Source organism: Acipenser ruthenus, chromosome 6 (assembly GCF_902713425.1).
Source record: "Acipenser ruthenus chromosome 6, fAciRut3.2 maternal haplotype, whole genome shotgun sequence".
In the NCBI taxonomy this organism is placed as follows: Eukaryota; Metazoa; Chordata; class Actinopteri; order Acipenseriformes; family Acipenseridae; genus Acipenser; species Acipenser ruthenus.
Window position 1 is genome coordinate 31,673,465 of NC_081194.1, and position 13,530 is coordinate 31,686,994.

At 36.1% G+C, this 13,530-nt stretch overlaps 1 protein-coding gene across 1 annotated transcript in view; it reads right to left on the reverse strand.

Annotated features, from left to right (window-relative positions):
- Positions 1-4,654: 4,654 nt before the first annotated feature.
- The window catches only part of zgc:136872 (uncharacterized protein LOC678524 homolog), a 42,353-nt gene continuing 33,477 nt past the window's right edge, over positions 4,655-13,530 (reverse strand). The window contains exons 11-22 of the mRNA XM_059025951.1: positions 12,861-13,144; positions 12,337-12,348; positions 12,033-12,241; positions 11,285-11,321; positions 11,100-11,162; positions 10,596-10,653; positions 7,922-7,986; positions 7,549-7,617; positions 7,376-7,454; positions 6,816-6,932; positions 6,381-6,436; positions 4,655-5,410 (exon numbers count right to left, since the gene is read on the reverse strand). Coding sequence (XP_058881934.1) covers positions 5,384-5,410; positions 6,381-6,436; positions 6,816-6,932; positions 7,376-7,454; positions 7,549-7,617; positions 7,922-7,986; positions 10,596-10,653; positions 11,100-11,162; positions 11,285-11,321; positions 12,033-12,241; positions 12,337-12,348; positions 12,861-13,144 — 1,076 coding nt within the window. The 3' untranslated portion in view covers positions 4,655-5,383. The remainder of the gene's footprint in view (positions 5,411-6,380; positions 6,437-6,815; positions 6,933-7,375; positions 7,455-7,548; positions 7,618-7,921; positions 7,987-10,595; positions 10,654-11,099; positions 11,163-11,284; positions 11,322-12,032; positions 12,242-12,336; positions 12,349-12,860; positions 13,145-13,530) is intronic.

Genomic DNA, 13,530 nt, shown 5'->3' on the forward strand with positions numbered 1-13,530 from the left:
TCATATTTGAATTTAGTTTGCAGTCATCTTCTGTTTTAGCGACAGTTAAAACCCGCCAATCAAAACACTGACAATGGTCTGTGATGTCATAATGTAGTCGTTCTTCAGCATGTGCGTTAACTGAGGCGGAAGTATGCATTACCATTTTCATATTTTTTCACTTGTAAAATGTGAAGTTGCCTAAATATTAGTTAGTAAATAAATAAGATACATAATATTAACATTTGTGTCGTGGTAATGTGATATTTTGTAATAATAATAATAATAATAATAATAATAATAATAATAATAATAATAATAATAGTATACAATTACGTGACCTGTTGAGTAAAAATGTCCCCAACCCTTTTTTCATGTCATTAACCAACCAATTTAACCTAGATCATTCAAAATGATCTAGACAGCATTCAGAACTGGGCAGACACATGGCAAATGACATTTCATAGAGAAAAGTATAACGTATTGCATGCAGGCAATACAAATGTGCATTATAAATATCATATGGGAGATACTGAAATTGAAGAAGGGAACTATGAAAAAGACCTAGGAGTTTATGTTGACTCAGAAATGTCTTCATCTAGACAATGTGGGGAAGCTATAAAAAAGGCTAACAAGATGCTTGGATATATTGTGAGAAGTGTTGAATTTAAATCAAGGGAAGTACTGTTAAAACTTTACAATGCATTAGTAAGACCTCACCTAGAATATTGTGTTCAGTTCTAGTCACCTTGTTACAAAAAGGATATTGCTGCTCTAGAAAGAGTGCAAAGAAGAGCAACCAGAATTATCCCGGGTTTAAAAGGCATGTTGTATGCAGACAGGCTAAAATAATTGAATCTATTCAGTCTTGAACAAAGAAGACTACGTGGCGATCTGATTCAAACATTCAAAATCCTAAAAGGTATAGACAATGTCAACCCAGGGGACTTTTTTGACCTGAAAAAAGAAACAAGGACCAGGGGTTACAAATGGAGATTAGATAAAGGGGCATTCAGAACAGAAAATAGGAGGCATTACTTTACACAGAGAATTGTGAGGGTCTGGAACCAACTCCCCAGTAATGTTGGTGAAGCTGACACCCTGGGATCATTCAAGAAGCTGCTTGATGAGATTCTGGGATCAATAAGCTACTAACAACCAAACGAGCAAGATGGGCTGAATGGCCTCCTCTCGTTTGTAAACTTTCTTATGTTCTTATGATAGAAAAGGCACAGATTTAATGTTTGGACCTTAATACTGTGTATACATAGGTTCACAAATGTTTTAATATTAAATAAGCACATCACTGCAAGCCGTGAGGTGTGTGGTTTAGAACAACAAAAAAATAAGTCTTTTTTTTTTTTTTTACATTTGAAAAACATTTTATTACTACAAAAATTGTCAAATAAAAATATTGCTTGACTTCAATGTCGGCCTAATCCTCAGTTATTATTAATCATAATGATTCAGCATGTTCATAGGAAAGCAAGCATACATCATTAATTTCATCTTCTGTAGGATACACAATTTAATGGACAGCACAATTAAAAAAAACACTTCCTATTTAATAATTGTTACAGCAACATCACTGCATTATTCTTCAACTAGGTGTCTGTGTTTTAAGTGTTGGGAACATACAGTGCCTATAGAAAGTCTACACCCCCTTTCAAAATTTTCACCTTTTGTTGCCTTATAGCATGGAATTAAAATGCATTAAAATAGTTTTTTTTCATTTATCTACACATCCTGCCCCACAACTTCTAAGTGAAAAAAATATTCTGGAAATCTGTAGAAAATTAATTAAAAAGAAAAACTGAAATAGCTTGGTTGGATAAGTGTCCACCCACCTTGTAATAGCAATCCTAAATTAGCTCAGGTGTAACCAATCACCTTCAAAATCACACAGTTAAGTGGACATCACCTGTGTTAAATTGTAGTGATTCACGATTTCAGGATAAGTTCAGCAGTTCCTATAGGTTCCCTCTGCTGGGTAGTGCATTTCAAAGCAAAGACTCAACCATGAGCACCAAGGCGCTTTCAAAAGAAATCCGGGACAAAGTTGTTGAAAGGCACAGATCAGGGGATGGGTATAAAAAAATATCAAAGGCCTTGAATATCCCTTGGAGCATGGTCAAGACGATTATTAAGAAGTGGAAGGTGTATGGCACCACCAAGACCCTGCCTAGATCAGTCTGTCCCTCCAAACTGGATGACCGTGCAAGAAGAGACTGATCAGAGGCTACCAAGAGGCCAATGGCAACTTTGCAAGAGCTACAGGCTTTTATGGCCAAGACTGGTTAAAGTGTGCATGTGACAACAATATCCCAAGCACTCCACAAACCTGGCCTGTATGGTAGGATGGCAAGAAGGAAGCCATTACTCAAGAAAGACCACCTTGAGTCCCGTTTGAAGTGTGCAAAGAAACACTCAGGAGATTCTGTAGCCATGTGGCAAAAGGTTTTGTGGTCTGATGAAACTAAAATGGAACTTTTTGGCTTGAGGGACAGGAGCTGTTAAGGTTGATTAATGTTTAAGACTTATTTGAGGCTTCTGATGTAAGAAGCGAGGCAAAAACTCTATAAAAACCAAGATAAAACCCTAATCAAGTGTCACTCAACTTGCTAACTACAAGCTGATGTGATCCATGCTCTGAAGATCTCCGATTGCTGTTGGTGTCGTATTTAGAAGTCTTTGCCTTTTGAAGACAGTTTCTGTCCTTACATTATATTCTAAACTTCCATATACTGGAAAGTAAGCATATATTTTGAATCTATATCTCTTTTATATTGATGCATTGCTATAAAGTATATGACTTATGTTTTAGTCTATGAGATTGATATATTGGATGTTTTAGGACTTACTGTAGTGGAGAGCGTTTTTAGCTTTATGCATGCATAGCCTTAGGGCAAAACATGTTGTAACCACAAATGTATTGAAGTATTAATGCTATTATACCTGTTAAGACACAGGCCCGCCCAGGTGCCTGTCAGCTGGGATTCGACGTAGTCTGTAACTACTCAATCCATTTTTAAGCATTTAATAAACCGAAGGGGTACTAATACTACTCTGATTCATTAAAACTTCAAATTGAATGAGTCTGTGTGAATTTCTTGATTATTAAAAGTCATCATTCAAAAGCCCAGTGCACGAATGATCCACTTACAGGAGTCCAAAACATCTTTATGCCCTCCTAAACGTCTCCCGAGTTTAAGAGTTTGGTATATATAAAATAAAAATAAAAAGAGTATGTGCGAATCTGACAGCCTTCATTGAAAACAATTGCTAGTGCTTTGTCCGGTGTGAACGCCCCTTTAGGCACCTATGGTCTCAATCAAATTACAATTCAACAGGAGAAAAAAAACAAGTACGTGTGAAATATTTTACAGTTTTCCCACAATGAAAAATATATACCCCCCCCCCCCCCTCCGATTTTTTGGGCATTTCTACACAAATCACAGGAATGGACATGGGAGAGGACATTTTGATGGAATTCTGTCGACAGACAGAAGACTTTCACCCATGCACATACTAACCTGCCCCAGTAGTTAATCCTTTTTTATTGCTGTTTTTTTTATTTATTTTGGTGCCCAAAGATGCGAGAATTGGGAGTGCTTGCAGTGACGCCGCACTCACAACTTTTCTCTTTTTAACGCATGAACATGGTTGATCTGTACTGCCTGTACCAATATCATGAATCAACTGTTTCAACCAATTAACATTACCACGTGGGGGCTGCCATTTAGTGTGTAAACCAAATAACACTAAGAATTGCCATGTGAGGGTGTGTGCTTATTGTTTCAACCTATCAGCACCAAATATTTAACTGTTAACATACGTCAATATAACTGTCAATAAGCAAGCCATATTATAACATTTTGTACATGCTATTCTTTGTGTTTAACACATCCCTTTAATAAGCTGCATATTGAAATTAGTACTGTACAGCACTATGCAGATATGCCACTGGAACAAGTTCTGCCATTTGGTGCTACTTGTGTTTGTACTTCATAAATGCTCAGTTAGTAAATATTCTACATTTTATGATGAAACACCTGCCCAATTTTGTGGGGTTACTATTACAAAAACAGTAACTTGAAAAAGATTGAACAGTAAAGATTAGGTTTCTCAGAGATTTGTAGCAGCTCAGCAGTTCTCTGTCACACACCTATTTAAAACTGACACCAAAACTTTAAAGTATCAGTAATACAGCATAGATACAGATTCATATTTGAATATAAACATGATGTCTGTAAATATGGGACTTTTTAACACTTACATTAAAATATAGCAAAGAAGATATTGGTATTAATTTGCAGTCTTCTAATAGTTAGTCCACTACAACCTTACAAAGACATGTGCCTATCTGATCCCCTTCCCCACACTAAACTAAAACACCCAATCAACAAGCACCAAAATTGACCACAGAGTTTGTGATGATTAACACACACGTAGCACAATAGCTTTTGTCAAATGTTCTTTGGCAAAATTCTGCCACTAGGGGCCACTGTTGCATATAGCAATATTGTGAAAAGAAAATTACATTCACTTCAAGATTTTTCTTGTGCAGCGGCAAGCTTTGAAGCTGTGTGGGAAAAAAAAAAAAGTTTTGACTTGATTCATGGCATTTCACAATTGAGGGAGACTTGTGCTGGCCTTGGCGGGCAATACCATGGCATTATACATTTAAATTGTATTTTTTATTTTTGAATAAGTAATTAAACACACATTCAAAATTAAACTACTACATATGATTCCTGACATGTACAGCATTGTTTAAGATAGTCAGTTTCAGTCACAATCTCTGTAAGTCACCTTGGATAAAGGCATCTGCTAAATAAACTAATAATAATAATAATAATAATAATAATAATAATTATGCAGCATAGTACATCTGACAGACTTTGATTCAGGGATAAATATAGCATTCGATCCAGTGACAGGTCCTTCTGTATCCAAGATTTATCAGCTGTTTCACGAGAGTCTGTCTCAAGAGTAATGTCCATTTCTGGATAGCAGACTTCCACCCCAACATAAATCATCAAGTAAATTAAACTGCTTGTCAAATCAATTCACCACCATCTTGACTGCTAATGGTGGCCCTAACCCTAGTTTTGTCTAAACCTAGTGTTTTGGTGTACAAGTCCTATATGAAATATTTCTACAGTAATTGTAATAAAACAAAAGGTTTCATATATAATGTCTGATTAGTATGATTTTGATAAGACTGATATCTTTGCAACAGTTTATATACCAAAATACAGTTCTATAATATTATTACACACCAATACAATTTCAAAATGCATTTCAAATAAACTGGAAAGCTTTTTTTTTTTTTAACATAGTTTGGAAGAGTCTAAATTGTAGCTCATCAGCAGTTATACCATCTTCAGGTAGTTCTGGTATTTCAGGAATACATGGTAAGAAACATCCACTGGAATAAAAAAAGAAAAGCGTTCAATTTTTTTTTTTTTGTAATAATTTAGTTGTTGCCAATTATTTTTTATTATTTTCTCCCCAATTTGAAATGGCCAATTATTTTTAGGCTCAGCTTACAGCTACCACCCATGCGCTGACTCGGGAGGGCTAAGACGAACACACGCTGTGCTCCGAAGTGTGTGCCGTCAGCCGACCACTTTTTTTCACACTGCGGACTCACCATGGAGCCACCCAAGAGCTACAGCGTCGAAGGACAACACAGCTCTCAGGCAAGCCCGCAGGCGCCCGGTCAGACTACAGGGGTCGCTGGTGCGTGGCGAGCCAAGGACATCCTGGCTGACCTAACCCTCCCTCCCCGCGGGCGGTGCTCGGCCAATTGAGCGCAGCCCCCTGGAAGCTCCCGTCCTCGGTCGGCAAAGGAATAGCCTGGACTCGAACTCGCAACATCCAGACTATAGGGCACATCCTGTACTCCACGCGGAGCGCCTTTACTGGATGCGCCACTCAGGAGCCCAAGCGTTCAATTTTTTAATGTTTCTAGAAAACTACAATACAAGTAGTTAATTCGCCTTTTTCACTTTTTGTCCACACTGGCTTACATTGTGTTTAACAGCATGTGCCACCATTAATTTATCTCAATTACTTGATCTCAGCAGCAGTAAATCAGATACCACTTTCATTTAAATATAGTACAGTATGTGTATTGTGTGGTTGTGAAAAACATCAAAAGAGTGTCTCTTTAGTGTAAAAGTAAACTCCTTAATGTTCACTAATACATGCTAAGCCAGGAGACAGATATTGAGAATCGGTACAATGCCGACCCCGGTAGTGGAAAGGAGGTAATACATCTTTCTGTACCTGTTCAAATGTGTCTGGTTCAATATAATGGTTTGTGTCTTAATTACATTTTCATTGTTTCATAGGTACAACACATGTTATAATTATATTTAAAATGTTACCATTACCTCTGACACTTGAAGGTACATGCCTTTTCCGTCAGATGATAACTTTTGGAATACTTCTGCAAAAAATAAATATAAAATCATGGTAAGGCATAGTAAGCATGTTAAAAACAAAGATAATCATGGTAAGGATTTGTAAATGGTATTTTTTTTATTAAAGGGCTTCATCAGTTGCAACTGGTTATTAGTTCACTGATAAAACAATACAGTGTCGTTCCTGGAGTTATCACTTCACTGGAATAACTGGCTTGGGGCAAGCACATGGTCTTATTTAAGCCCCCTGAACATTTACCATGCAACTGAAGTTACAGCACATGCGGGGCACGTTATAACTACTAAAATTTGTTTTTGATGTCAGCCTAAAATGTATAATGGATTTTGTGGCGCATTGTATTTTCGGTCCTTTGTACACATGTCATTTACAAACATAAAACTTACTCGCCATGCACTCCAGTCGCAGCATGAGGCACAGATAGCTCTCCAAAGTAATCCTGGAGGAGGAGTCTCCATATCTCAGAGCCATGAGGTTCAACAGCTCATCGTTTAATTGAATGCCTAAAGAAATAATAAAGAAGTTTACAGTATTTAAAGGGGTTATACCTAATGGAAGAATTCCATCAAGTGTAGCTGTCCGGCATTTTCATGGGCTACATAGGTCTTACATGTGCAGCGTGGATAGAAGCATGTGTCATAGAAACTTTTATCTGGTATACCAGGTTAAACGCAGCTCTCATTGCTACTAAAGTAGTTTTAAAATGCCCCGCTGTCCTTTGTGAGTTCTGCCCCTTTATAACTGGTTCTAAACTATAAAAGCTCACACTATTATAAGAGAGCACATAATCCATATTGGGGGTCCTGGTGACAGTGATAAACCACTTGAGCTCCTCTCTTGTGGTTACACATGTCACAAGAGACCCTTCTTGGAATGGCATCCTTATTATATACAGTTTTGCATACTTTGTTCCTCCCCGTTTTCATTTAAACAGAAAAATAGTTACCTCTGGCCTGTATTGCATTCCGAAGCTCATGTAAGAAAAGGAATCCAGTTCGTGACACATCTTTTTGGCGGAAGATTTCCTTAGAAGACAATACAGTTGTAGGTTAGCCTTTAAGTAATTAAATACCATTTTGAATGAAATGACAATACATTAAAGAAATATGACTTTCCTACCCTGTAGATAGTAATCCTCTTCCATAGACGTAAAAATTCGTCAGCATTTAATTTACCAGAGGTTGTGAGCTACATGTGGTTAAGGTCTAGTGTTTTCAAGGATTTTGTTTTGCTTAAGTGAATAGTGTTTTTTCAGGACCACCTGTGGAACTATCTTATTTAATTTATTAATTTCTCAACTATAACATTTTATTTTCTCAACTATAATAAACTTTCAGTGTAGAATAAAGTATTTATAACAAGATTATGACAATATATATTCGGTACCATTTACTGGAATTACTTTGTAGCCCCATGTACTTTAAAAGCACTCTACCTGTACATGATTACTTTATATAAACTGTTCACCCACAATGACAGTTTTAAAGGATACATCCATTATAGCTATAATTCCTTTGCAAGAATCCAAGCCAAACCCCCCTGTTTCAGATGTCCTTCCTGTAAAAAAAAAAAAAAAAAGTGAATGTTTAAAATTTTAACATTAAACAATCAAAAGGCTGCTTTCATTATATACCTCAAAGGCTTCATACTACAGTACATTGATAGACACTTAGAATTTAGAATGTTTACCTCCGAGTCAAAGCACTTAAAAACAAACCATTGTTATTTTACGCATTTCTTACTTTAAAATGTGTTTTGTTCTCTTACTTTTGCTTTTCATTCTCAGATAACTGATTCAATCTAGACATTTTTGTTTTCTGCAGTAGTCTCCATGGTTGCCGTGGTAATGAGATGTGTTTGTCTGCCAAGTCATTTTATGCTCTTCTAAAATTAAAATAAACTGTAGTGTATCATGACAAAATCTATGGCTATAGAGCAAAATTATTGGTAGAAAGTTGTGATGTGTATACTCAGATTTTCCAAGTACTTTCCTTTAAGAAGTTTTTTTGAGTTAATTTCACAACAACAAAAGCTGCCTTTCCCTCACTTTTACAACTGAGAACAAATCAATGGCAATTAATTTCCCATTGAGTTAATTCAAAGTCTGGTTGAAGTTAATTATCCTTTCACACAGAGCGCTAACAATTTTACTTTCATATAGATAGAGGCGGTAATCTGACAATGAAAATATGCTGCACAACTAACAAATGCAACCGATTCAGGGATGGAAATAAGACTTAAATTGCATCACAGTTTCACTCAATACAGATCTTAATAAAAGCTTGATTAGCCACAGTATACATGTTACAAGCTTGGGTGTGTCTCTTTAAACTCATAGTAAAACTAGGAGTGGAACAAACTGCTATGCAATGGGAGCCTTTTTCAATCTTTATTTTTCAATTCAAGCACAGAATGGGTGAAATCGACCTTTAAACTTAAAAACGGACTGTTTATGCCATTATAAAGCCCATTCAAATTGAACATTCAAATTGAAATTATGTTTGGTCAATGCAGAGCTGTGCCTTCTATAAAGATCTACACAACTGAAAAAAATGTCTCAAATAAACCGCAGAAAATGCATCATATAAACGTTTATTATACTGACTTTTATCGCATACATTTACTAGTAAAAATATGCACAGAACAATCGGACAGTTGAACATAATTGACTTGCACTTATTATTCAGTCTGACCTTCCCCCCCTCTCACAGCTAGACTCAGATGTTTCCATGACACCTCTCTCAACTGGTAGCACTGAGCAGAATCGCTTCAAAACACAGAGCATACATTAAATCATGAGTGAAACCAGCACCAGATTCTTGTTTTTTCCTGCATTTTCACCAAGCAAGCTTCCATTGAGCGCTATCCTTCATATTTTTATGACCTTGTTGTGATTGCACGTGTTCAACCACTCTGTTTGCCTTCGTGGTGACTTCTGCTTTGCAGTTACATACCAGGATATTTTCTTCATCTCCTGCCCCACGTTTCTTTACAGTTTTCACTTCAAATTCAGGGTATTCTGCACAATACTCATTTGGTGTTTTTTCTTGCACCACATTTTTAAATCTAATAAGCAACTGTCACCGTATATATAGCAAAAGCTTACCTATACCTTACCCGCTAATTTCAAAGTCGGCGCATTGAATGACTGACACTGTAGCAAATGAAAGTGCAGTCGGTGCCGGTCTGGTGATTGACAGGCATTTAAACGAAAGAGAGCATTATAGCGCTGCTTCAGGCAATGAGATATGTCAGAACAGGGTGAAATGACAATGACAGTGAAACCACAGTACTAACAGACCACTGAGTTGACTGACAACGACGCCTAGCCATTCAGAGCGGAACCAGTATTGCAATTTTGTCGCTACAGGTTTCCCTAGCGACAAAAACATTGTCAAAGCGACTAGCGACAAATCTAGTGACTTTCACTGCCGACAACAGGGATTTTCAGATAAAGAAGTCACCAAATTGCATCATCACAACATAAGTCACACGCAGCTCAATACACCACACTTCTCTTGTCCTGAAGTAGTACAGTGGTGGCGTTCTTCACATAGTGCAGATTTCCACAGATCTGCAGTTCTGGATAGAATCGCATAGATGCATGTTCTTTGAGGGCTGCTGCGTGACGTCACTCAACTCCACCCGCAGAAATATGTGCAGATCCTGCACAGCCCAGCGCAGCTTTGAAACATTGCTGCGGAAATAGTGCCGTGAAAAAGTATTTGCCCCCTGTCTGATTTTTTGCATTTTTGCATATTTTTGACACTGAATGTTATCAGATCTTCAACCAAAACCTAATCTGACCAAATACAATGTGAAAATTGTGCAAAAATGCAGAAAATCGGACAGGGGGCAAATACTTTTCACGGCACTGTATATGCTGCGGATATATAATATACTGATAACATTTTATAGGAACCTACAAAGCTGAGATTGTATACATAGGATTATAAATATGCAGTACGCATGCAATGGCTATAGAGATCACAAGATCAATTATCTTCAATATTTCACACAGTTACCACAGTATTGACAAGATTCAGAAATAATTTATCTAGCGAGCTCGACAATCATTTTTTTTTTACCCATGCCCTTAATGAGCTATAATAAAAGTACAATCTTCTTAAATATATTTAATATATATTTAAAAACTGAAGTCTTACCCTCCAGAACTGCTTCATTAAGTAACATCTGCAATTGGGCAGCATCTACTTCTTCGTCCTGTTCAAATCAGAGGAAAGAACATTTTACAAAAACAATACTGATGAACAAATACATACTGTTAATGGATACAATTGCCACAGTCATTTTAAGCACCCTTTCCCCTCACACACAGTTTTATACAAAATCGTCCCCAGATTACAAAATATTGATAGCAGTATTGTAATCAATTCAATACCATAACAGACAGTATTGTAATCAATGCAACAGAATAGTGCAGGATTGACGACTGTGTTGTAAATCCAATGTTGTTTATTAGACCCTTACATTGTGATGCAATTGGCAAATACACGGTCACATGACCAAAAATATCTTATTGTCTTATTTCTTGCGTTAATTCTTTTTTCACTATCCCACTGTCAACCACAAGGCAATCATTTCCACTATAAGGCTCAACTCCAGTCTATATTTGTAGAATACAGTATTTAACAGCATGTTATTCTTACCACATCAGAATATTTTTTAAAAATCTTCTCATGGGTATTGTCGTCAAGAGGAGAATTCATATGCTAAAAATTCAAAAGAGAGCATTAACCTATTTAATATGCACAGATAGGGATAACATAAAAATATAGAAAATAATGCTTACATTTTATAAAAAATAATGATTGAAAAACAATAGTGTCCTTACCTTTGGAATATTTAAATTTAGATTGGAGCCAATTTCTCTAAACAAGAAACAAACAAACAAACAAACAAGAAACATATTTATTTCCTAATCTAATCTAACAGTGTACACTTTTTTTAATATGCCACATCTTAAAACACAATGGTCTATGTTTGATATAAAAGACATTTTTTAGTAGCAAGATGCCATTGGCTGAAGTAATCACATGATCAATTAGCTATTCAAGGGCTACACAAGACACTGGTGGCACTTTGCTCCAGAATAATTGTTCTGACTACAGGGCTGACCTAAGATCAATTTAGTAAGAATGCACTCAGACTTACAGCATCCCTGGGGCTTTAAAAGGTCTCTCTCCAAGTACACCCGTCTAACCTACACACATCTGGTACATCTGTAACTATTAACCTGTCCCAAGTACCACTTAGAACAAATGTGGTATTTATTGTTGCATTCACTGGGACATGTGTTGCAGGGGGGCAAGTTAATGGTTACAATTTTGTGTACCAGATTAACTTAGAGAGAATACATGCGGAGAGCCCATGTTAGTGTACAGGGGCCAAAATACTGTAGACAATGAGTTGGAAGTTATTTTAAACATGAAGAAGAATACACTGTAACTCTGATATTTCATACCCTTACCGAGTTGCTCTTTAAAATGTCTGCATTTAAAAGGGTAATTATGTGAACCACATTATTGTTTTTTTTTTTTACTTGCCAGATCAGACAAAGCTTGAAAATGTAGAAAACTTACTCTGTGTAGTTCTTGGTCTTGGAATAGACAGATAAAACAAAGCTGGCCACTTCATCTTTCTTGTAAGTGGATGGAACAACTAAGTACTCCCCATTCGGCAGCATGAAGTTCTCAGTAACTGAACGGGCATTTACAAAACTTTTACTTTTGGCAATAATTTGTTCAGTCATGAAGAACTCAGCTGGTAATCTTTCATTGACTCCCTGATGCTTGGAGAAAAGAAAAGAAAAACTAATTCAATATTCTACATTTCATTTTAAAGGATAGAAACTTAAATGTAAACACTTTTATTTTAAATACTTACTGAAGGAGGCACCTAAAAAAATAAAGAAAATATAAGGCAAGTTTATTTTTGGGCACTTTAAATAGTAATAATGACTAATTTAAAGAACACTAGGTTTGACAGCACTTATAATAAAGTGATGTATAAATATTTTCATTGTGACCTTTATAAAATTAGATAAATATATAATGTACAAATACGTCATATCGTCATGTTTTTGTTTTTATATTTAACATTGTTATTCTTTCAGTTACTATTGCTTTGTATATACTTTGTACAACTGTTACAGCTATTACCATCTAAATAATTACTGTTTTCATATAGTTATTATATCATTGTCGTATTAAATTACCACACAACTATATTTTTGGAAAACAAACATTCTAAGCTGTCTAGATATATAAGCACAGACAGTCGGGGTGTCTTTGAATACTGTTGTTCTTTTCCTATTTGAAATGTCCTATTTGAAAACTAGCCCTAGTGTCCACACAATCATTAACACAATCCACACAAAACATTAACAATCCACACAAAATTAATCAATTAAAATTAATTAATCCACACAAAACATTAACAACGTAATGTACAATACAAATCCCAGCAAAACTAAAAATAAGTAGACATACACTATCTACAGAATCACTTTTAATAAGAAACCATTGGCCTACCTTGTACATTGTAAACCCTATATATTTATTTTCAGATTGATGTCTGAATCTGTTTGTGGGTTCCTGGATGAGAGACACCACAACATTGCAGGTTGTTAGGCCTTCCTGTGTAGAAGAATCAGCCAGTGTCACCCGGTACTGGGGATTCATCCAAAATGTATCTATAAGGCACAGTAGACACTACCATGTCAGGTGAATGCTACACACACAGTATAATATTAGTGTGCTACCCCCAGAACTATAAACTAAATTATATAAATAGTACTGTTCAATATCCATACCAATTACCAACCCATATCACTGATGGTGACTTGTTATTGATGAATTATATACACTATCTCAGGAATGAACACTCGGTGACAAACAGGATGACAGATAACATAATTTTCATAATATTACATACACCCTTTTACAAACTGTATAAGCATTGAGGTGCGCTATACACCGGATGTGCGTCACATACAAGGTGCACAGGTTTACTTGAGTGCAGTTTACATGTGTATCATAAGTCATGTAAACAGTAAAAGGTGATGTTATAGTCAAGCCT